We start from the raw sequence: 25,180 nt of genomic DNA, 5'->3' as shown, positions 1-25,180 counted from the left end.
CCCCTCAGCAGATTCTCTATTCAGGGATGAAGATCGACTCAGAATTTTCAGGCTTCTCATTCCCCCAAAAGAATAGAACCCTGTTCGAAGAAAGTCAACCTTTTCCTTTCCCTACAGAAGTGTTCAGCCACTCAGTGGATGAGTCTCCTGGGTACTCTGTCGTCGATCGAACAGTTTGTGAGGTTGGGAAGGCTGCATATGAGGCTTCGGCAGTTCTTTTTAAGAGTCAGTTGGGATCGCAAGATAAATTAAGACTTGTGTATTTTCCCAATAACACAGGAGATAAAGAACGACCTGCGTTGGTGGAACTCCGCAAGCAGACTATTGGAGGGAAAGTCTCTGTCCGTAGTGAACCCTGACCTGGACTTCTCTGATGCATCAGATCTAAGTTGGGGAGCTCTCCTGGAGGAAAAAGAAGTTTCAGAGTTTGGTCCAAACAGTAGAAAAATCTTCACATTAATATCAAGGAACTAAAAGCGATCCATTTGGGACTGCAACACTTTGCAAGAGAAGTCCACAACAAAGTAGTTACGGTTCATGCGGACAACACAACAGCTTAGCTTATTTAAGACTCAGGGGGTGGGGGGATGACTCACTCATTCTCCCCTTGTGAGACAGCCAGGAGTCTCCTACTTTGGGCAGATCAGAACCAGACCCAGCTGTTAACGCGATTCATTCAGGGGAAGTGCAGTGTCATGGCAGACGAACTCAGTCGTCGCAAGCAAATTCTCCCGACAGAGTGGACTATGGACCGACGGGTATGTTCTGACCTGTGGAAATTGTGGGGAGAACCAATGGTGGATTTGTTTGCAACTCCCAGAAGCCACAGTCTCCCCCTGTTCTGCTCACCCTTTCCAGACCCTCAAGCCTGGGCGACTGATGCGATGATGCAGAATTGCTCAGGCCTGGACTAATATGCCTTCCCTTTATTTGGGATGGTGAGGAAGGTACTGAAGAAGCTCCAATCACATCAAAGCATCAGGATGTCATTGATAGCTCCCTTCTGGCCGAGGAAAGAATGGTTCCCGGAGCTTCTCGAGCTTCTAGTAGACTTCCTACGCCTTCTTCCAGCAATCCCAAGTCTACTCAGACAACACCGGCACAGGAAGTTTTATCAGGACACATCCACTCTGGCCCTGACAGTGTTTCGACTGTCCGCAGACTCTTGTGAGTAAAAGGCTTTTCAAGAGCTGTGGCAGAAGCTATTTCTAAATGTAGACAACATTCTACTAACAAAGTCTTCCAGGCAAAGTGGTCAGTGTTTAGATTTTGGTGTAAGAAGAATAACATTTCTTCTGAAACCACTATAGCTCAAGTGGCAGACTTTCTTCTTTACTTGAGATCCACCAGGGGCCTTTCTTCATCTACGATAAAAGGATATAGAGCTATGCTTAGCTCAGTCTTTAGTCACAGAGGTTTAGACACTTCTTTCAAGCAGGATCTCTCAGATCTTATTAGGTCTTTCGACACGACCAAGGTTAACCAGGAAGAGGTGTGCCCTTCGTCCTTAGACGTACTGTAGTCCTTAAGTGGCTGTCTGACTCATGATTTGAACCCGTGCATTCATCATCATTGAGGAACCTTACTAAGAAGACTATTTTTCTGGTTGCTCTAGCCACTGCCAAGATTTATTGAACATCTGGGTCCAGAGGAAGAGGAGAGAAGTCTGTGCCCAGTAAGAATGCTTAAACATTATATCAAGAGGACAGAGAAGATTAGAGGCCCAGCAAGGGATCTTGGTGTTCGGTTAAGAACCCTCCCAGGCCTATGTCTAAAAATGCTTTATCTTTTTTTGTAAGAGACCTGATTCTTGAAGTGCACACTCAAATTGGAGAGAATGTTCTGCCTGTGCTAAAAGTTAGAGCACATGACGTGAGAGCAGTGGCTACATCAGTTGTTTTTAAGCACAATCTTTCTCTCGCTTTGATCTTACAGACTACATTCTGGAAATGAAGGTCTGCTTTTGCTATGTATTATTTGCGAGATGTGGAGACGACTTATGAAGACTGCAGTACACTTGGACCATTGTCTGTAGCTGGCGTAGTGCTTGGGAAGGGAATGTAGGAAGCAACACTTCCGCTTTTTCCATCTCTTCACCTTGGCAAGGTGTTGAGTTCATGGGGAGCCTGGAGGTTACAGGGTACCTAGAGTGCCCACCAGTTTTTTCTGTGTAGGGTAGTGGGTTTTGTATTTATATATGTGCCTTTTTATGTGTGGTGTAGGTGACTATTTCTCTGGTTTTGTTTTTTAATGTACTGCACCCTGGGCAGGGCATATAATTGTTGGCTTTGTTAATGATCGGAGATTTCCTTTGTTGCAAAGTTTACTTTATACTTCATTAGTGATCGGAGTACTCCTCCACTACGAAGTCACTCACTTCAGTAGAGGCGACCCTGGCTATACTGCCACGCCGCTACTCGGTTGAGATGAGCGCCAACCAGAGGCAGTATCCACCTGCGCAGCTCTCACCAGGTAAGAAACAACAAGCATTGTTTCAATGCTAAGCCTATTTTATTTTGTTCTCATTTCATTAACACTATTAATATTTGGAGTACAAAATGTCCATGAGTCCCCCCCCCCTCTCCTTCAATGTGGATTCGGCTAAGTAAATGCTGGGTAAGTTACTTATATAAAAATTACATTTGTATAATAGTTTGATATACTTACCCAGTAATTATGAATGGAGCCCGCCCTCCTTCCCTCACATGGTCTTTAGAGAATAAACAAAAGTGAAGCTCTTGAGTTAGTTGTTTCTCTCTCTCTCTCACCCTGAAAGTGGGCAGGGTTAGTCACCTACAAAGAAAAAAACACTATCACTACTGCGAATTTCAATATTGAAGCTGCCGTCGGGTTAGAGACTCTTATCTGAGTAATTACTGGGTAAGTATATATAAAACTTTAATTTATTATAAAAATGTAATTTTTTTTTACCAGTTTCCAGCTGGCACCAGAAGATTTATCCAAATGTTAAGACCCAGGTTTGTTCAGTGTATGAACAAACAGTATATATTTTTTATAAAAAATTAATCTTACTGATCATATTTTGCTTTTTAATGTTTTTAAATGCAGTTTTTAGTACAGTAGATGTATTTCTTCCATATTTTTATAAGTACTTGAGCAGATGATGATGTAATGCATTTCAAAATAATTTGATGAGTAATTGTTTGACCTTTTCAGCTTGAAACCTTTAAAAGTAAATGAGAGAATTCGTCCAGGAAATGCTCAGCTTATATGTGCATCATTTAGTCATGGAGGAAACTTTTTAGCTGTTGGTGGGGTTGACCATTTTGTAAGGTAAGCTATGTTAATGTTACTGTTTCTTTGTTTTACAGGTTTCACTTTATAGTATTGTTTTGTATAGCCTTTTACATTATTGCTCTGTGTATCCTTACTGAGGATCATCATTTCAACCAGTTGTCACTTATATAAGTGTAGCTTGTATGATGCCAAAACACTGGTTTTTCTGTTGAAATGTATAGCACACCATGCAGTTTTGATGCCATTATGCCTACACTTATGAGTTTTTATAATTTTATTATATACTAAAAGGTAGAATAACATAATAAGGATGAAATATCGATATAAATGTAAAATCCTTTTTTCTTAAAGAGGATTCGCTAGTGTACTGTACATACAGTATAACCAGATTCATTTTTACAAAGTCCAAAAATGTTAACACCAAATCTTATTAGCTTTGGTGTATGTAATGTACATAAGAAAGTAGACCTTGCCATCCAAGCAGGGATTCATGAATGCTCATGCATTTATTTGGAATATAATTCTTCAAAAATATGGCAAAAGAATGTCCATAAACAGTTTTACCTTTTTCTCTTGATTTTTCAGGTCTTACCATTAGACTTGCCTTGCTACTTCCATAGCTTGTGCTTCTTTTGACAGGTTGCATCTTTTTTCTTTTCATTAGATATGCAGGTTATCCTGTTTTTAATTGGTTTAGGTCGCTATTTGACAATGTCTGGTCACTACGCATTTCAGCATTTTTGTCATTTGTATATCCCCTTCCTAATATACTATAGTCAGGAATCTCAGCATTTCATAATTGCACCTCTTCAACCTCCTCTTCATGGAGAATCAAGGCCTTTCAATAGTGAAGGTTATCCAGAAGGTTCATTGCATAACCTTTCTGAATCTCAACATACAACCATTACTAGCGAAGCAGCATTGATCTGATTGACTCTGGTAGGATCAGTAATCCTACCACAAGAGACTATTTTCCTGCTACTGCCCTCTGTGTACGTTGAAGAGGCTAATTTACCATTTCCAGTAGGGGGTTCCATGAAGGTTGTTGAAACTTCCTTACTGAGGTCTTTGTTAGTCTCTTCAAGTTGCCTTAGGAATCTAGGTTTCCTTATAACTGATCTGTGTGAAAGACAATATTTCTGCCATTGTATACGTCTTCAAGGAAAGTCAGTGAGCTTCATATATTTTGGGTAAAGTTTTCACACACCAGTGTTTGGTCATTGGTCTATTGTTTGCCTCTGATTTCATGGCCAACATAGAACTGGCTAGTATTACTGCTTCATTTTTTCAGTTCCCTGTCTGTCTGTAGCCTGGTTATGATGATAATCTGCCTTGGAGTTGCCCTCAAGTTCTGCAGCAGAGGCTTCCATCTATGGTTTTTGACTCTTTCGACCAAAAATTTTGCAAACCCAGTCAAGAACTTCCAAAAAGTGAGCTTCATCCTTCATAGTTAAGATAATTTCAATATGAGTCTTTATTGTCTGTGAACATAACACAGCCTATGGAATAATTGAACTGCATCCTATGTTGAGGGCATCTTCTGGTTGATAGAGCATTACATGACTTGGCTGGACCCTTTGACTTAAACAGGCTGAAGGTCAGTTAACTTCCAGTCTGAGATCGCAGGCACCAAACTAATCCCTGGAGACAACAATTGTTTCCTTTTTACTCCCTGGCAAGGCTGAAGAAACTGCAGGCAAAGACAGTTTCTTACGGGAGCAATGAGGGAGAGGCTCTATGCAAAGACCTCTTCTTCATCCAGTAATGGATTTTTGTGAAGAATAGAGCAAGTCAACTTCTGAGCTTCTTGCCCACAACAAGGATGAATGAGTCCAAAAAGAATGGCTTTCCCTCATTGATGTTTGTCTCTGTTTTGTTTCTTCTGATGAGTCTTGAAGTAGCAGAAGGCAGCTTACTCTTGCATAGGAAGGAGTGGTCATGGTTGCTTCTCACTACATTCACTTATTGTATGAACCTGGCCACTCTCTCAGCCATGGAAACAGCCACATTTACAGTCTCAGCTATGGAACTAGTCATGGTTTAGTTGCAAGACTTGAATGCACTGCTGGAAAGAGTTGGCTGGGAGCAGTAATGGTTATAGTGTTGGAGAGTGGAGGTATCACAGCTTGTATTATTTCAAGTGCAACATCTTTACTAGGAGGACCTAGGAGTTCAGGATCCCTCCAAGAGGGCTTAAGATTATCTAAGTCTGGTCTGTTATGAGGGTCAAGAAGTCAGGAGAGGGTGTTAAGGTGACTTAGATTTGGGACTAAATATCTTTTAAGTTATGATGGTCACAGGGCTGTGCACACGGGTGTCAAAATCTGAAGAATCAGTCACAGCCTGTGCAGTAACCATCTTCAGTCCCGAAAGTACTGCTGGAGTAACAGTTACTGGAAGAGGATCAATCACTGCAGGAGACATGGTAGAGAGAGTCATATCTGTGAGAGGAATGAACAAGGTGGGTGTAGAGTTGGTAGGCAGGGATGTGGTTAAAGTCAAGGAATGGTGTACATCATTCATATGAGGACTGGTGCTTTTCTCCATGACTAACAGTGAAGAGACCTAGAAACCGAAGACTCAAAGAAGAATGATGCAAACATCAGCAGTGGCACTCCCTGACCATCTTGCCTAGTATCATCTTTTCTGTGTACAAGGCAACCATACTTGGTACGTCAGTTGTGAGGATAATGACATGGCAGCTGCTGCAAACGATGTAAAGGACATAAAAGCATCATGCATTGCCTGACAGGCCATGACAAGTATGACAAAGGATTTCCAGAGACAGTTAATGCACTAGCACAGCAAAAAAGTCTAAATGTGAAAAAAAAGCTGCAGTAGACAGAACATCAATAAATTGTAACAAATCACTGTTAGATTATGTGAGTGCTTAGTGATATATCTCCCTGTGTTAAAAGTACCAGAAGCATCAGATGTAAATTGTGTTTTAAATGCTTAAAATACAAGTACAATTAAAATATATACAAAAATATCCACTTCAGGATAATGAAACCACTTTTTATGCTAGGAAGGTAAACCCAAGAAAACTCACAGTAAATAATGCAAAATGTAAGGTATACACAAAGCACCAAAAATCCTGAAAAAAAAAAGATATGGAGACAAAGCTCAAGTTGTTAACATGAACAAGAACTCACTTTGCATGCTAAATCAATAAAACTTATCTAGGTAGTAGTAAAACTTAATCTATAAGACTCTCCAGAACTAACAAAAAATAATTAGAGAGAATGTGTGAATTTTGTACAGGACAGAGGAGTTACAAACTAGAAATAAGTAAAAATGGTTAATTAGTTGCATCTTACTAACCCACCAATCCAGGAGAGGATCTCATCAACTGAACAGCACATGCTAAATGAGGAATTCACTCTTTATTTATTGCATGTACTAAAGTGAAAAGGAATGAAATATATTATTATTACAGGCAGTCCCTGGGTTACGTCAGGTTCAGTTATGTCATCCCCGACTTACAGCGCTGTTAACCCAGTTTTTTGGCACCGTAAGTGGATTTACAGTGCCATTACCCGCTTTATGACACTGTTACCTGGACTTACGGTGCTGTAAGTGCTATTTATTCCCATTATAATTATGATGCTTCGGGTTACGGCGATTTTCGGCTTACGACACTGCCGGGGACGGAACCCCTGCTGTAAACCAGGGACTGCCTTTAATGGGTAAAAATGGATAGTGAATTAGTAATGGCAATCTTCTGTACTGTATTTGTAGAAAAAATGCAATGTGTGTGTTAGATTAAAAAAAACTGGTAAACTTGGGAATGTTCTAGACATAAATATAGGCATACATTTAAATGTGATTAGTGGGATTGTATGGAAACAAACTTGTTTTTAGCAGTGACATATACTGGCAATACCTCAGACTAGGGAATTTAAAAAGTGCTATACGTACTGCATTACTTTTGTATTTTGTAATTTTCAAGAATGGCTCAGTACCCCAGGATTAGAAGCCATTTGACTAGAATGTTGGTTTGAAAAAGTGAGAAAACATTTGAGATAATAAATAATAAATGTTAAATTTACAAGTAAATAAATCTTTGCCTCTAAAAGTAATTATGCTAGTCAGAAAAAGTCATGCATTGAGTGGTACATGGATTTTTAGAGTTCACTGCTTCTCATAATACAGAACAGTAGTGCCAGAGGGATTTTTTCATGTTGTATAATAATAGGATCAAAAGACTTGCAGTACTAAATAGTGTGATGATTTGGCACCTTGGCTGAATGAGTGCAGATCTGCAAGGTGCATAGTATGGATGAATATCTAGAACTGTAGGTGTACTAAAGTTTCCAGCATATTTAAAGTTCTTGTCTCTATGCGATTAGGGTAATTTTCCTAAGCCATCTTAATTCTTTAGTGGTGAACAGATGTCTGTAATAAGCTCTTTTTAAGTAATAAGTTAATTTAATTTGCTTTTGATGTTTACAGAGTTTATCATCTCGGGGGAGAAGATGGAGTGGAGAAGCTTTTGGAAGCTGAAAGACATCAGGACCGAGTTGATAGTATACAGTGGTGTCACAAAGGACTCAGGTTCATTACTGGAAGTCGGGATGGTACAGCACTAATTTGGTATTATGAAAGACAGGGGTGGCAGAATATAATTTTAAACATGACAGAAAGATTTCCTGGGTAAGTTGCTTTTACTTTTAAAACTGTAGACACAGTATGTATGAGCCAGTTATATCAGTCTTCATGACATTCACCGTTCTGCTTACTTTTTCTAGTTTGCCTTATTCATTTGTAATAAAAGACAGAACAAAACTCTGGCATTATTCTTCCATTCTGTGTTGTAAAAGGAAGGGATATGCCCATATACAGTATTTTCCTTAAAATTATATTCAGTATTGACTTAATGACTGATTTTGAATACAAATAAAAGTTCTAAAGTGTAAGAATGCAAATAAATATTCTAAAGTTACACCATCATTGAAATACAGTGAATTGAGTAATTAAGACTGGACTTCAATTAAGCCACCAAACAAGTGTATCAGGGCTTTGTAAGATGTTTCAAATGTTGCAGGAGGTATTTCATCATAAATATTCAACGTGAAAGCGTGTACTATTGTAGACGTTGGGAAACCAGTAGCCAGGTTTATTTTATTTTTTTATTTTTTTTTTTTTTTCTCTCCAAGTATAAATGTAAGCATAGAGAATCAATGAAATGCAGTACAGTTAAATATAAAGAAATGCTTGAAGTATTGTATACAGCATAAAAATTCAGTTAAATATAATAGTAATCAAATGGTTTGTGGTATAAAGGTGGTTGGGTTTTCAGGCTCTACACATTTTATGTAGTCATTGTGAAAACTTTTCTGGGTATGGCAAGTCTCCTTCCTTTCCTTGTATATACTAAACTGAAGTATTATTTGGGATTAATTTTCCATCCTGTTAAAGGTAGTTTACATCTTCGCGTCAGAGATGCAATGGGCATTCAGAGGAAAAGAGTGCTTGTCTGACCCAGATGGACTGTCTAGTAATTCACCTGTTCTCCACTAGTTATATTCTAGTCAGAGTTGTTCTTGTTAACTTAAGGCTGGTGCATCTGTGCATTTATGGAATATTTGGCCAGTAGTTGGCAGCTTTTCATGGTATTGTGACCTCATTTTCCTTTCACTACCATGTCCTTTACTGAAAGTAGTAATAATAAGGGAGTTAAGTGCTGTATAAAAAAATTTTGATGTGTTCAGCTGAACATGATAGTCATACCATTTGTGCTGGTTGTAGGGGTAGGGAATGTGTTTTCAACCTGAGGTGTGAGAAATGTTCTGATTGGCAATGAAAAATTTATTAGGTATAGGAAAAGAGAGAAGTAGATTGAGAACACAATAAATTAGAGCATTTTGTAAGCCTTTTCCTCCCCCTCTGGCTTTGGAACCTGTGCCTTTCTCCACTGACCTCTCTCTTCCACCTCCCCCTCTTCACTTTCTGATATTCCTTCTTTACCAGCTCCATCTGCTCCCCCATTGGTTTGGGAAAAGAGACTTGATAAACTCAAACAGGATGTTAATTTGATTTGAACTTTGATTTAGGCAGTTTTCCCCTTGGTGTGCACCCTTTATTGCATTCCCATTGAGAGATAAGGTAAAGGTGCCTTCATTTGCTTGTAGCCTGAACTCTGGATTGCCTTGCAAAAGTCAGAAGCCTATGTTTCCAGGGAGCCAAATTGTGTCTCGGGGCAAAGGTCTGTGACCTCTGCTGCCTCTTTTGGCAGTTGCAGCTAGTCAGACTCCTCAATCACCAAAGGATTGGTTAGGCAAGCATAGATGTAATCACGAGTAATCACCTTCACTATCTACCTGTAGCAGTGGTGGCGTAGGCTTCAAATTAGGCCCAGTGAATTTAGCAGTTTAAGCGTAGTTGTGAGGTCAGTGTTTCATCATCTGCAGCAAGTATTAATTTGCAAACTGACATTATCCAGTCTATTGTTAAACCTATCCCTTCCATTTCTACCTTACAACCTTAACCACCTAACCTTTACTCCCCTCTTTCTCTTCGTAATCCTCATCTTCGTGTCACTATTGTTTCTATCAACTCTCAAGCTCCTAGCAGTTTGGAAGAGCCTAAAGCGGTGCTAACCTCTGGTGAGGGACAAGGTAGTAGCAGTGTTTTCAGACACAACTTCCCTTTCATATATCAGGAAACCTGGTCTGCTTCTCTGAACTGAAGCAACAAATGTTGGTCTACTTACTTATTTTGTTTTGAGAAGGACCAGTGTCCTAGCAAACCAGCTTAGCAGAAGGGACCAGATGCTACTAATGGAGTGGTTCCTGTCAGGCCATTGGAGATTTTGGGGAGCTCTGAATATAGACCTCTTTGCAACAACCCAGAACAAGTTTCCAGTTTACAGTAAGTCCTTCCAGGATCCTCATGCTTGGGCGATAGACATCTTTCTTCAAGATTGGTTGGTCTGGATGTGTATGCCTCTCTCTCTTGTGATTTTAAGAGAGATGCTGGACAGACTAAGGGAATTGTAATACCAGAATGACCCTCGCAGTCCTGTGTTGGCGGCAAAGGGAATGGTTTCTAGATATATTTTCCATAGCCGTGGATCACCCTCGAACCCTTCCCTGCATAGAGTTCTCAGACAACTACACTGCATGAGCCACCAAAACTACCATGTATTTTATCTAACGTGTGGAAACTGTCAGTCATCTCTTTCAGGCTCAAGGCTTTTCGAGAGTCAATCCTCAGGTCTGTAAGAGACTCGGCCATTAAGTTAAATCAACAGCAGTGGGCAGTCAACCAATTATGGTATTTGTCAAAATCTGTCTGTTTAGACTATTAAAGGGTATAGGTCGATGCTTTCTGTCCATGACATGCCCAGCTAAACATTGCTGACAATCTGGATCTCAAAGAGGACAGTAGATCTTTGAGATTTGATCCTTAAGATGTTGAAAAAAGTTAAGTATACCTTAGTTTAACCAGACCACTAAGCTGATTAACAGCTCTCCTAGGGCTGCTCCGAAGGATTAGATTTATTTTACATGGCTAAGAACCAATTGGTTACCTAGCAACGGGACCTACAGCTTATTGTGGAATCCAAACCACATTATGGTGAGAAATAAATTTCTGTCACCAGAAATAAATTTCCATAATTCTTCATTGGCCGGTCGGAGAATCGAACGCGGGCCCAGCAGAGTGCTAGCCGAGAATGATACCAACCTGTCCAATGAAGCCTTTTTTTTTTATACCTCTTGGAGCCTGGATGTTGTCACATGATTTTTATCTACAGAGCCCTTCAAACCCTTAGGAAAGGCTTCTTTAAAACAATTAGCAATGAAAGTTCTCTGCAGTGGGGATGCTCTTCAGCTATGGCAGTCTGGAGTACTGGTCCACACATGTCCTATTGCTTGTAAGTGCTGTACTTCTCATAGCCAAGCACCACTTATGAAATACAGACCTTATTTTTACCATTATTGGGATGTCCTCAGTACCAAATGCATACAAAGGGGCTTTGGCTATTGGCCTTTTTGTTTGCATGCCCTCTTGGTCCTGTGGTATCCCACTCTCACCTCTGATGTAACTGAATCTTTGTTCCCTTCTAAATAGCTGTTAAGGCAATAGTATATGTGTAATGATTTTTCATACAACCTCATTAATCATACAAAGAGCTCCATCTTCCTAACCCTGCTTCACTTTCATTCCACAAGAAGTGAGGTTGAAGAGATCATGCACGATTAACCTTGACTAATGTGAGGCCTATGAGACTGTGATTTGTGCAGAAAGTTGCTGTTTTCATAGAATAGCACTTAAAGTTAGTCTATTATTTGAAGTGATTTCACATTCATTTACGTTTATCTTATTTATCTTTTATATATTTGTGGTGAATACTTGGTAGGAGTTTTTATCAGGGATGGAAACAGGATGATATGTAAAGATGGAATGGTATGCAATCTTTCATTTTTATAATTTTTTTTACGATTCTCAATATTATAACTGTCATTACCATTATTATGAATACTATATTTTTCATTTCTTCAGCAACTGTGTGGATATTGCCGATAGATAGGGAAAAAGTGTGAATTGAATATTACATTTATTAAAGATTTAAAAACATTAGGTACAAACTTAAAATAATAATAATAATAATAATATTTTTGGATGCAGACCTGAACCAAATTTGGACTGGTTAATGAATTGTTAACTCAGGTTTTGTTTTACATTAAAGAAAACTTTTTTCCATGACAGGGATGACCCTCCATCTGAAGAAATTCGTCGACTGCAGGTAACCATGGTTGGTTGGAACAGGACTGATGAATTTGTTATCACTGCCAGTAATGATAAGTGGTTGAGAGTTTGGGAAAGTGCTTCAGGTCAGCTGAAACAAATATTGAAAGGTCATGAAGACAATGCATATGTTATTGAAGCTCATCCAAGTGAATCTAGACTTGTCCTCACTGCTGGACATGATGGTAAATAATTCATGTTTTGCTAATGGGGTTAAGTAAATATTATCATTCGCATTTAGTTCCCATGAAAGATTTTAGAGTTAATTGTTTCCTGGAATTATTTTTTTTAACTTTGAAGTACTGTTGGCTTTGTTCTTTTGCACTAGTTAACACAACCATTTTGTTAAAGAGTAAATTACCGTATTTCTAGTGTTGTTGGTAATTTGTTATACTTATATAATTTCATTGAAAATGTTGTCATATATACTGTAAATGTTTACTGGATATGTTTAAGATTTAAGGTAATTGCAAGTACAATATGTTTCAATTTCAGGTCAACTGATGATATGGGACATTTTCACTGGCACTTTGGTCTGGAATTTCAAGAACACAATAGAAGGGCAAGGATATGGAGCCTTGTTTGATGCAAAGTGGTCTCCTGATGGCTTCATGATTGCTTCAACTGATTCGCATGGTCATTTGATCTTATTTGGGATTGGGCACAATGAAAAATTCAAAAGGGTACTACTTGAATGAGATATTTTTATTTAAAACAAAATTTGAATAGTGTGATAACATTTTTCATTAATTTGCTCTGTTGATGCTTGTGAGTTTCATTGCCCTCATGAAGTTATTGCAGTACTAATGATCACTGATGAAAAAAAAAATCTCTCAAAGTTGAATAATTATATTGTAAAAATTGAATTTTCTTCAAAAACAAACCCATCACTTATGATTTAGCTCATTTGATGTGTTAAATAAATCCTGGACACATCATTCTTCCATAGTAAAAGTTTCCATAGACATTTCCCAGACATATGCTTTGAGGTTTTCAGGTCTTCAGAAACCAAACGCTTCACTTCAGTTGTTTATGTGAAGTCAGCTAATTTTTAAATTTTAATTTTAAAGTGCCTTTCGGTGAACCTTTTTTGTGTATCAGCTATTTGCATGTGTAAAGAATTCTCCTGTATCCTAGAGGGAGTATTTCCTAAATAATTAGGGATTTTTTTTATGTAGGTGGGAATTTTTTTCCTTTGCTGGAGGAAAGAGAGATTTCACCGATACTTTGCAAGTTATTTATTGAAATACTTTTTCTGGTTTTCTGCAGGCACTGCTTCTGCAAGTCCCACATTTTCAAGTGTGGTGGATTTTTTAAATCTGATACTTAAAGTACTGCAGTTGTGATTGGTGGTATAAATCATTGTAGCTAGTGTGAACAATTTAATGTTAGGAGTAAAATCCCTTAGGACCAATGGGTTGCCAGTTATATGAATTTGCTGATTTCATGCAAGAAATCCTTCTAAAATGCCAAAGCCCACATCCTGAACTGTCATTTTGTTATATGCTACTAATCAACAATAACTATTTTCTCTAGTTTTATTATTAAGTAACTCATAACTTTGTAAAATGAACATTATCCTGTGCTCACTTAATTCCAATGGTAGCGTGAAGAGTGCTTAAATCAGATTCTCTCTCTCTCTCTCTCTCTCTCTCTCTCTCTCTCTCTCTCTCTCTCTCTCTCTCTCTCTCTCTCTCTCTCTCTCTCTCTCTCTCTCAGGATGATTCACTGTCCAAAGTATTTTTTTAAAGAATAACCCAGAGGGAGAATGATAAAAGTTTGCAAACATACAGCAAGTGTGTAGTTACCCCCAACATGATACATACGTGCAATTATACATACACAGATACTGTCGGCCAAGAGGAGTTCTGATGCAACACAACTGGGCATTTATATATTTTGGTATGTTGTACCAGCTGAAGCCCCACAACTGCAGTGCATGGAGACAGTCAAATGTGCCCATCACACCAACCAAAACAAAGCAATGAACTCGTGACAACTGTGAGCATTGTCACATGATTTCTGTTTATTTTACATTTTCAAGAATTGACCTACAATTTTGTTTTTTGTTTTTATCGTCGTTTGCAAATTCAAGCACTTATAAATTCATAAATTCATCAGTAGCAGGGGAGTGAAAGAGGGATTGGATGATTTGCTGTAAGCTCCTACAGTAGATCTGTTTATCAGCTGACAAATAAGAAGAAGAAGAGAGCTTTCCATGGAATGTCAAAAAGCAAATGTATTTGGCATTTCTTTTAAAAAGTAAACATTTTTCATTCTCACTCTTAGATGATTCTTGATTTAATGGCAGTTAGAGGAAAAAATAGGTAAGTATATCTTAGTTTAACCAGACCACTGAGCTGATTAACAGCTCTCCTAGGGCTGGCCCGAAGGATTAGACTTATTTTACGTGGCTAAGAACCAACTGGTTACCTAGCAACGGGACCTACAACTTATTGTGGAATCCGAACCAATTATGACGAGAAATGAATTTCTATCACCAGAAATAAATTCCTCTAATTCTTCACTGGCCGGTCGGAGAGTTGAACGCTGGGCCAACAGCGTGCTAGCCGAGAACTCTACCCACTCCTCCAATGAAGAACTAAGGAAATATGGGCCAGTTGCTTGAGAGTTCCAGTTGTTTAAATGTCAGAAACAAGGGTGTTTACTATAATGCACTATTGTGTAGTTTTTTCATTCCTTTAATTTTACTTATATTTTAGGGTTTAACATTTTGGGGTTTAAGTCTGAGAAGTGGTCCATTTCCATGAAAAACTAGTCCTGTTTTATAAAAAAAAAAAAAAAAAAAGAATCATGTGGCTTGATCCATTGGCAGCAACTGAGAAAGTCAGGTTTCCTAGCCAAGGATTCTTGTTCCACCCTGAATTCTCTTGTTCTACTTGCAAAGACAGTCATCTGTTGAGAAAAACTTCTTACAGGGTATGTTCCAAGATTACTTCACAGCTTTAGAGTGTTACCTCACAATCCTTGATTAGCTTTTCATTGTAGATGAGCAATACAGTGATCAAGGGCTTCAATTCCCAGTGGTTATTTCCTTTTGCTTAAGTTTATATTTTGAGTGATATAAGTATAAGATTTGTTGCAAAACATAAAATTGTTTAAAAACTGAATTTTTTTTTTACCATACAAACCCATTTTTATAATTTAAATGCCTGCCTTCCAGTCCCACTTTTCTTAAAGCCAATTGGTCAGACTATACAAGAACTGAGGCAGGTGACTGCTGGAGACCAGAAGTATCCTGGAACACATGTGTAGGAACTGTTACCTTCTACTGGCGTTTTCCTTTATAGATTTTTGTGTCTGGAATTTCAATGCACAAAATAGGCCTTAAGTGAGGGGTTTGCATGAAAAATTTTATTTTTAAAGACTAAATTTTTGTTTGTAAAGCACAGATTAATTAAACTATCTATTAGTAAATTCATAATTTAGTTTTAATCTCAACTAATGTAATATCCCAATCTCTCCAGATTCCAAAGGAGCTATTTTTCCACACGGATTACCGACCACTTATGAGAGATTCCAATCATCATGTGTTAGATGAGCAGACACAAATGGCACCTCATTTGATGCCCCCACCCTTCCTTGTAAACATGGATGGTGATCCTTACCCACCTGAATACCAACGTCTTGTACCAGGCCGTGAGAATTGTCGCCATGACCAGTTGATTCCCAACGTTATTCTCAATGCTAATGGTAATTTCATTTGTCCGGTTAACATGTACTGTATGTAAGTTGTGAGACTAGCTTGTCTTACTAAATTTTTTTTTCAAGTGTTTGGGTTAACCCTTAAACGCCTACTGGACGTATCATACGTCGACTAAAATTGTCTGTTGGGTGCCAAGTGGACGTACCGTACGTCGACTACAAAAAATTTTAACCTTCGGTCAACTTTGACTCGACCGAAATGGTCGAAAAACGCAATTGTAAGCTAAAACTCTTACATTCTAGTAATATTCAATCATGTACCTTCATTTTGCAACAAATTGGAAGTCTCTAGCACAATATTTCGATTTATGGTGAATTTTTGAAAAAAACTTTTCTTACGCCCGCGCGGTAACTCGGCCAAACATTTCAGAAATTCTTTCGTCATTTTGTCGTAATTTTTGCACTGTTCTATATTAGCTGTTACATAAAGTTTTATATATGAAAATGTGTGCAATTTCATGTAAAATACAGCAAAATACAACCCATGGTTGTAGCTTTTATCAGTTTGGAAATATTTTCATATAAACCACGATAACTGCCAAAATTTCAACCTTCGGTCAACTTTGACTTGACCGAAATGGTAAAAACGCAATTGTAAGCTAAAACTCTTACATTCTAGTAATATTCAATCATTTACCTTCATTTTGCAACCAATTGGAAGTCTCTAGCACAATATTTCGATTTATGGTGAATTTTTGAAAAAAACTTTTTCCTTATGTCCGCGCCAGAAATTCTTTCGTCACGTTGTTGTAATGTTTGCACTGTTTTATATTAGTTGTTACATAAAGTTTTATATATGGAAATGTGCGCAATTTCATGTAGAATACAACGGAAAATAACTCATGGTTGTAGCTTTTATCAGTTTTGAAATATTTTCATATAAATCACGATAACTGCCAAAATTTCAAGCTTCAGTCAACTTTAACTCGACCGAAATGGTAAAAAAACGCAATTATAAGCTAAAACTCTTACATTCTAGTAATATTCAATCATGTACCTTCATTTTGCAACAAACTGGAAGTCTCTAGCACAATATTTCAATTTATGGTGAATTTCTGAAAAAAAAAAAATTTTTTCCTTACGTCTGCGCTCGGTAACTCGGCCGAACAGCTCAGAAATTCTTTCGTCATTTTGTCGTAATGTTTGCATCGTTTTACATTAGTCGTTACATAAACTTTTACATATGAAAATGTGCGCAATTTCATGTAGAATACAACAGAAAATAGCTCATGGTTGTAGCTTTTATCAGTTTTGAAATATTTTCACATAAATCACGATAACTGCCAAAATTTCAACCTTCGGTCAACTTTAACTCGACCGAAATGGTAAAAAAACGCAATTGTAAGCTAAAACTCTTACATTCTAGTAATATTCAATCGTTTACCTTCATTTTGCAATAAATTGGAAGTCTCTAGCACAATATTTGGATTTATCGTGAATTTTTTAAAAAAACATTTTCCTTACGTCTGTGCGGTAACTCGGCCGAACATCTCGGAAATTCTTTCGTCTCATTGTCGTAATATTTGTACCGTTTTATATTAGTCGTTACATAAAGTTTTATTTATGAAAATGTGCGCAATTTCATGTACAATACAAAAGAAAATAACTCATGGTTGTAGCTTTTATCAGTTTTGAAATATTTTTATATAAATAACGATAAATAGAAAAATTCGACTTTCGGTCAACTTTAACTCGACCAAAATGGTCGAAAACTGCAATTGTAAGCTAAAACACTTACAGTCTAGTAATATTCAACCAATTAGCTTCATTTTTCAACAAACGGGAAGTCTCTAGCACAATATTTCGATTTATGGTGAATTTTTTAAAAACATTTTTTACGTCCGCAAGATTACAATTCATGCATTATTTTGTGATAATATTTTCTCTGTGTTGCTTTGATCGTTTTACAATTTGTTATATACCAAAATCATCGCAATTTAGTGTACAATACAACTAAAAAATTAACTCATTAGCTTTAACCGTTTTTGCTTACAGCGATTTGTATACAATTATATACGAGTTTTTTTTCGCTGTCATATATTCCAATATTTATATATGATAATGATATTTTTTTTCATTTCTGATGGTTGCATACTAAACTTCAGGCAATGACAAAAAAATGAGCCAAAAATGAACTCTTAATCTTAAAAACTAAGCGTGCTGTGATTTTTTGAAAAACACTTTTTTTCCGCTTCGGCGCTAACTCACCGAATGCCGCCGGCATACGGGAGACGTTTTTGTAAATAGAGGCTCGGCATTTAAGGGTTAAGCTACTCAAGTGATAAAACATTGTATTAATATTATTGTGAACTACAAATTTTGTTTGTGACCACATTTTGAGAATTGAATCCAGGTCGTGTTTATTGTAATACAAATACAGGCAGTCCCCGGTTATCGGCAATCCGGTTTTACGGTGCTTGTCTAGCGACAACGATAACCGGATTTTCGACACCCATTCCCGGTTATCATCGCTGATAGCCGGTTGTCGGTGCTGATCGCCAGTTATCGCCGCCGATAACCAGGAATCAGTGCTATTATCACCGATTTTCGGTTATCGTCTTGCTATCAGGAACGGAACCCCGCCAATAACCGGGGACTGCCTGTAATGGTATGGAACTGACCCCTTATTGTACTAACAGTAATTGTAGTGTATACATTTTTCATACAGTACTACTTTATTTGAAATCAGTGAGTGCTTAAGTTTAATGAATTTGTTAGAGTTAAATGTTACATAGAGGGAATTTCATGCTTAGAATTTCATCAGGTAAATAAAGTCTTGAATTTAGAGAATGTAGGAATTTGACAATTTTCCTCAGAAAATTACAGGCAGTCCTCGGTTAACGGCGGGCTTGGTTAATGGTGATCTGGTTTTACAGCAATTGTCTAGCGACGAAAATCGCCGACTTCCGCTTATCGGTGCCGATAATTGGGTATTGGCGCCAATACATACCTAACAGAGGCTCTGGTAACCGAACAGTAACCCCCCCGTATTTGCGGTTTCGCGATTCGCAGACTCACCTATTCGCGGATTTCTCTATGGAACATATATATGCATTATTTGCTGAAAATCCACCCATTCATGGTGTTTTTCACAGAGAAATATTCACTAATTACTGTATTTTCATCTCATTTTCATGACTAAATGCACTTTTTGTGATAAAACTATTAAATTTCTCAGGTAGTGCTTGAGGTACGATAGTTCACCTTATGATAATTTGACTTTGGAATGGGGTAAGCAATTAATACCGATACAGCAGTATTTATAAAATATTTTTAAATTTCGCACAGGCACAGGCAGCAGCGTAAATCAGGCAGCAGGAGAGACCAAATTACAATAGACCAGAGAATGATAAAAGTATTGTTAGTAACGTTATACTCTTGCATAAATGCCTACAGCCATAAACAACCAACCTAGAAACTGTTGTTTTGTTTATCGCCAAATCGGATAACAACAGCCCCTTTGCTTATATTTCAACCATCGTATGGCAGTACACAATTACTGTAGGTTATAGTACAAATGACGTTAAGTAGAATAGGACTGATATATTTGTACATTATACCCTTATTCGGTATGGATAAAAGATTGGCAAGGAAGTATACTGCTAAATTTAAGCTGCAAGTTGTAGCTGCTAATGACTATAAATTATCGTGCATCGGCAACATAGATGAGACTTTACCGTAATTAAAATCGTAGAGAAAGTATTTTAGTCAAAACTGCTGGGCATGAAAGAACACATTACTGCTATTCTTACACCGGTAAACGATAAATACGTAAAGCTCGTATTATGATGAAATCTGAAAATAGCAAACAGAATCTAGATTTTTTTTACACGAAACAAACGCCCCCAAACGGCCAACATCATCTATTAACGAAAAAACAGCTAAGTTATTTTCACAACGAGACATACTTCCGTTATATTTCGACTTAAAACACTTCGTATAACGAAAAATAACCTTGCCCCCTGTAAATAAAGCATCTAGAGATTCATTTATGCTAACTAGAAGGAAGAAAAGCGCTCTGAACTAAGTTAAAAACGGCAAAATAAACACAGCATAGATACTAAAATGCACCTCCCTCCACACTCTGGGTCAAATTACATTCTGGACTCATCAGTTAATATTAGCCAGAATTAGCTGCCTTCTGACTTGAATTCCCTTATAGGGACATCATGGTTCTCCAATGTTTTCTGTAGAGTCTCACTCCCACTGAAGGATCTACCACTCTGTTATCCCATATGCCAGACTGAGTAGGACGTTACAGGAGTTATTGCATCCCCCACTCACAGACATGATCAGGAGCATGAAAATTTCGGGCAGGTTTTAACTCATGTCAGTTATCAGAGACAACCTCCCACATAGAAGTAAGTCTCCTATGTAAAAGGCAGTGGTTTAAATGGCTAAAGGAACAAATAAATTTTTAAAGCAAATTGTATTTTTCCCAGGCATACAAACCAGAGCCTTTTAGAACTTAATCCCACCTCAGCCACCCTGCTTTTTCCAGTGGCCAAAGGAAAACGGGACAAGTGAAGGAAGATGGGTGAAGGGTATTCCCCCTTTCACCCTCTTAACTACCAGTTAGACCTTGTTACCAAGTTCAATAACTTTCAGCGCAAACCACCTTGCACTGTGGATACTCTTAAAAGTCTCAGTATTGTATGCATAGGGAAAATACAGATTACTTTAAGAACCATTTATTTTTCCAAGATATGGCAGGATTAAATGTGATATGGCAGTATTAAATGTGAAATGATACCATAGGCAGAAGTGCCAATTTTAGATGAGATAATGATGAAAAGAAGATGGAGATGCTTTTTCCTTTGCACAACCCCAGGATACCAGAAGAGTTGGAAGGTCCAAATCTACTCATGAAAACTCATAAGGAAGGCTGGAGATGATTGGAGTTTTGTGGAAGATGAAGTACGTGAAGGACGAGTAATGGAATTTCCCAGTGGCCCTTTTGTTTCATCTGGCATTGGAGAAAATGATGATATAAACCTGAAGTTATATATATCATAATCCCACATTTAACCACCCCTATATTTGTACCCATAGAGGTGGAAGCAACATTGATAGTCAAGTGAATGGGCGAGTCCTCCCCCTCTCACAAACATAGTAACTGCTTTGTTACCAGGCTTCTACGACCTTGAACCATGGTTACTTTTTAGGAATTTTGAATAAATTCTGAAGTATGTTTTTACTTTTTAGTGTTACTAGGTAGTGTTTAAATATTCTTTTCTGCAGGTGATCAAGAAGTCTTAGATGCTGCTCTGAACTACAATGATCAGCCACCATCCAGTGTCCCACCAGCTCAAGTGGCTTCGAGTTCACAGGTGCCAGAAAGTGCCCATGGGACCAGGCCGAATATTGATGAAATGATTCAGCGATTAGCTGAAGAACAGGACCAAAGAATAGCCCATGACCGAGTGGATTCAGGGGGTGTCCAGCCAGGACCTAGTGGTGTAGGTGAACGCCGTGAAAGCACCAATAGTTCAAGAGGAGAAAGGAGGCCAAGCTCTAGTGGTCCTCCTAATGACCATTCGTATGCTGTGGCATCTCTGCATGATCCATTATCACCCAGAGCAAGTGAGTCCATTTCTTATTACCGTATTTAATAATGTCTTTTAGAGTGGTATGTTTTATCATGTTAGTATAAAGCAGGTGTGATTACAGAGGAGGCAAACACTAGATGAATCAAGTTGAATTATACAGTGGGAAAATTTTTTGTAAGGAATTACTGGAACTATTGAACATCATACAGATTAGTCTTGTAGCTTGTTAATACCACTTAAAGGATTAGGAAAGATGCAGAGCTTTATGTTTTCATATATAGTAAAGTTTCTTTCATCCAAATCCTTTGAGACTTTAGTGGTTGGTAACTTGACAAATTTTGATCACGGACAGCCTGAGAACCTATTGGGAGGAATGGAATATACTCTGCCATGTTTGTATAGTATCTCTTTCTAACCATAAATTCTACCTTGAATCATTTTGAATCTCATTAAATTTTTGTTAGCAATAAGAGTAGAAGGTAAAAGTTACTCACGTACAAAATGACTTTTTATAAAAGCAACTCGCCAAGTAATTACATAGCTATAAATTTCTACTCGTCGGCAGGTAGAATTTTGAAATTCACGGTAGCAGTACTTTTGTTTTGGCTAGGTGACTGACCCTGCCCACTTTCAGGGTAAGAGAGGAACCAGCTCAGCAAATGAGTTCAGTATGTTTCTGCCAGCTGATGACTCTGGAGAGGTTCACATCCAGCAGCCAAAATTTTGCTGATAACCACCTGGTGTCTTTAAGAAAGTTGTTATCCACAGCAGCTTCTGTTCATTCCAACTTCAGTTTGGTATGTTGAAGGGGAACATTGATGCCCAAGGATTTTCTAGTCCCAGTGGCAGGCAGTGTTTTACAGAACCTTCAGTGATGGTATCAGACCCACTATATCAAGGAATTCTTCTAGTTCCTATAGATCTGGAATGACTAATATTTTTTAAAATGTTGACTCAAGGTTAGGGGCCCATCTCCTGGATCATCCAGTAAGAGAACTCAACTTCTAGTAAGAGATGGGAAGAACAGAATCTTCATATCAGCATACAGCTGAAGGCCATTTTTCTCAGCCCCCAAGCATTCATATCCTTCTTGAAAGGGTGAACAGTCAGTCATGTCCAACAGTACATGCCCATTTTTACATACTTTAGGAACTAGTGAGGCACTGACTAGGGGTTGTTTTGTCATTCGGCTGTGGTGTGATGAAACTAGTTCCAAAGCCTTTTCTAGAGGCTTGAAATGGTTGTCATTCTACCTCTCACTGGCCAGATATGGCAACCTGGTAGATGTGATGCTGCATTTATGAGAAACCCAAGTGTATGTGTCATCCTGTCTTTCATTGCGTGCAGGTCCCAGTAAATTTGTGACAATCAACAAATGCCAGGATGAGCCTCATTGTTTTGCTCTTGCCTCTACCTGAGTAGTTCACTGACCTGGATCTGGTCATAGACAAGCCCAAGTTCATTGGCCTTTGGGTTTTCCACAGTGGAATGTTCCATTATCACTCATGAAGGTTATCTAGCGAGGAAACTGTGAGAGAGAGGCTTATCAGAGGTCGCACCACTGCAGTCACAAACCCATACAAAACCGCAACATCTAACCTGTTTTAAGGGGTTAGTTGGTATGAAAATACGAATACTTCTTCAATAAAGTGTCAGTATTCTCCAGATTTCTATTTATCTGTGTTCCTTTGGTTTCAGAATATATTTATTTATCTGCAATCACAGGTAAAGAGGGCAGCACTTTTTTATGTAGTCTTTCATCAAGGTACTGATCAAGATATTTTAACATGAATCATCACTCAAGCAGAGTGGCATGCCCACCTTAGTCACCTGCAAGAGATTGGCCTCCTGCCTCCGAGTGAGGCTCCATCTGTGGAAGCATCAGAACAAATACCAAATTCTAAAGTAATTTGTATTTTTCTCAGTATACGAACTTACACTTTCATAGGTGTATGTTATTACTGAAAATTTGCTAGCCTAACCTATCCTTAAATTATTCAATTATGTGATCCACTCACCTGTTCACGTTGTTCTTTTTACTCTATGCAATCCAGCTTACGACAACAAAAACCACAAACAGACTTACAACCCAACCATTATCAACCTAACCTTTCAGAGAGCTCTCTCTACCTCTTTCCACCATGCTTTCAACACTACCGCCTCTTGTTTGTTTACATTTTTCTCCCTCCCGCCATTTTAGTCCTGTGACGTCACTTAGACATGACGTCACAACTATAACATACTCTTTAAACATAAGGAATGCTATGCTATAAAAACATCTTATAAAATTAAACATGTGCTTTCTTTTTATACATTCTGTAATACCCATACACTTCATCAATGCAGAAAATAAAATAATGACTAACTTATAAAACTAACATACAATCACACTTATCTCCTTCTCCCTCCCCTCCAGCCTTTTCTTATCCTAATCCCCTCTAATCTCCATTATTCTCCCATTCTTTACCCTCTACATAATTCCTAATGCTTTCCCAGAAACTCCAGCTTTGGTCAATACATCAGCTATTTGATGCTTTCCTTTTATCCATCTCACCTCACTTATTTCTCCAGATTCTATTGTTTCTCTTATTGCTGCAATATCAATTTTTAATCTCTTACTACTTACTCCGGTACTTGATTTTATTGCAGTCATTAGGGTTTTAATGTCAGTTTTCACCAGTGCTTCTAATTTTCTCCCTCCTACTATCTCTTCCCACAAATGTTTGAAATATATCAATCCTTCTATGGCCTCCCCAACACTCAGAGCTTCTGCTTCAATGGTGGACTTTGCTACTCTTCTGGATTTTCTGGATTTCCACCATATAGGGCTTCTCCTCTTACCATCTGTCAATGATATCACATAACCTAATTGATTATGACCATCTTCAATATTCCCAATGAAGCATCTGCATAGGCTTCCCAATAAATCTTTTCTTCTTCTAACTCACTTATTATCACTTCTCCCATTATGCACTTAGTTTTTCTCACTATCTTAATCAGCTTTCTCATATCTTGAGTCGTTCCTTCTTTAAAAGCTTTACTTAATTCACTAACATCATATGATATTTCTGGCACAGTATGTAGCGATACCCAATTCAACTGTCCTACCACTGATCTATATTCTGTTAACTCCTTTTGTCCTAATACTCTATTACCTGTAAATCTTCTGGCTTCTGGTTCTCTTATAGAATTTATATACTGCCACTGATTAAGACAAATTCCATTTTCCTTATGCTCTACTATTACTCCTATATACTTAAAACTTTTACTTTCTTGTTCTCCTACTTGTAATTTCCTTTCAATTTCCCAATTGTTTCCTTTAAAAATCCTTCAGTTCCTCCATAGCAAAAATCATCTACATGTGTACATAAAATACCATTCAATTTATTGTCTTTCTTCCAAAAGAATATATTAGGTTCTAATCTACTCCTCTCGCCTTTAAGCTCCTCCACCAGTTTTACCACCTTACAATACCATGCCTTTGCTGCATCCTTGAGCCCATAAACAGTTTTCTTCAATTTCCATAATCCACTCCAACCATCTTCACTAGGTGGTTTTAAATATACCTCTCGTTGTATTTCATCACCCTGTAGATATGCAGTTTTACATCTAACGTATAACAATTCCAATCCTTCAGTTTTATTACCACAAACAAAATTTTAAAATTTTGGCATTGCATGTAGGAGCATCTTTTTCCCATTCAGCCATTTCTTCTTCAAAACCTCTAGCTACCAATCTTGCTTTACATATCCTTTCCCCACCTTTTACCTTTTCAGTTACTATCCATCTTGTAGATATAGCTTTTTGTCCAATGTCATTTACCTCCTCATATACCTTGTTTTCTCTCCAACTTTGTAGTTCTTTTCTTTAGCTTCAATTACATTTCTATTTTC

General features: G+C 37.8%; 1 protein-coding gene across 4 annotated transcripts in view; it reads left to right on the top strand.

The window, feature by feature from the left end:
• Positions 1 to 25,180, top strand: part of BRWD3 (bromodomain and WD repeat-containing protein) — a 234,317-nt gene that overhangs the window by 46,054 nt on the left and 163,083 nt on the right. For all 4 annotated transcript variants that reach the window (XM_067133568.1, XM_067133553.1, XM_067133545.1 and 1 more), the window contains exons 9-14: positions 3,178 to 3,294; positions 7,714 to 7,914; positions 11,974 to 12,197; positions 12,508 to 12,695; positions 15,501 to 15,726; positions 20,980 to 21,321. In XM_067133568.1, the coding sequence (XP_066989669.1) occupies positions 3,178 to 3,294; positions 7,714 to 7,914; positions 11,974 to 12,197; positions 12,508 to 12,695; positions 15,501 to 15,726; positions 20,980 to 21,321 (1,298 nt within the window). The remainder of the gene's footprint in view (positions 1 to 3,177; positions 3,295 to 7,713; positions 7,915 to 11,973; positions 12,198 to 12,507; positions 12,696 to 15,500; positions 15,727 to 20,979; positions 21,322 to 25,180) is intronic.

This window comes from Macrobrachium rosenbergii, chromosome 3, assembly GCF_040412425.1.
Source record: "Macrobrachium rosenbergii isolate ZJJX-2024 chromosome 3, ASM4041242v1, whole genome shotgun sequence".
Lineage (NCBI taxonomy): Eukaryota > Metazoa > Arthropoda > Malacostraca > Decapoda > Palaemonidae > Macrobrachium > Macrobrachium rosenbergii.
Note: the sequence above shows the minus strand (reverse complement) of the source record. Positions and strands in the feature narration are given on the sequence as shown.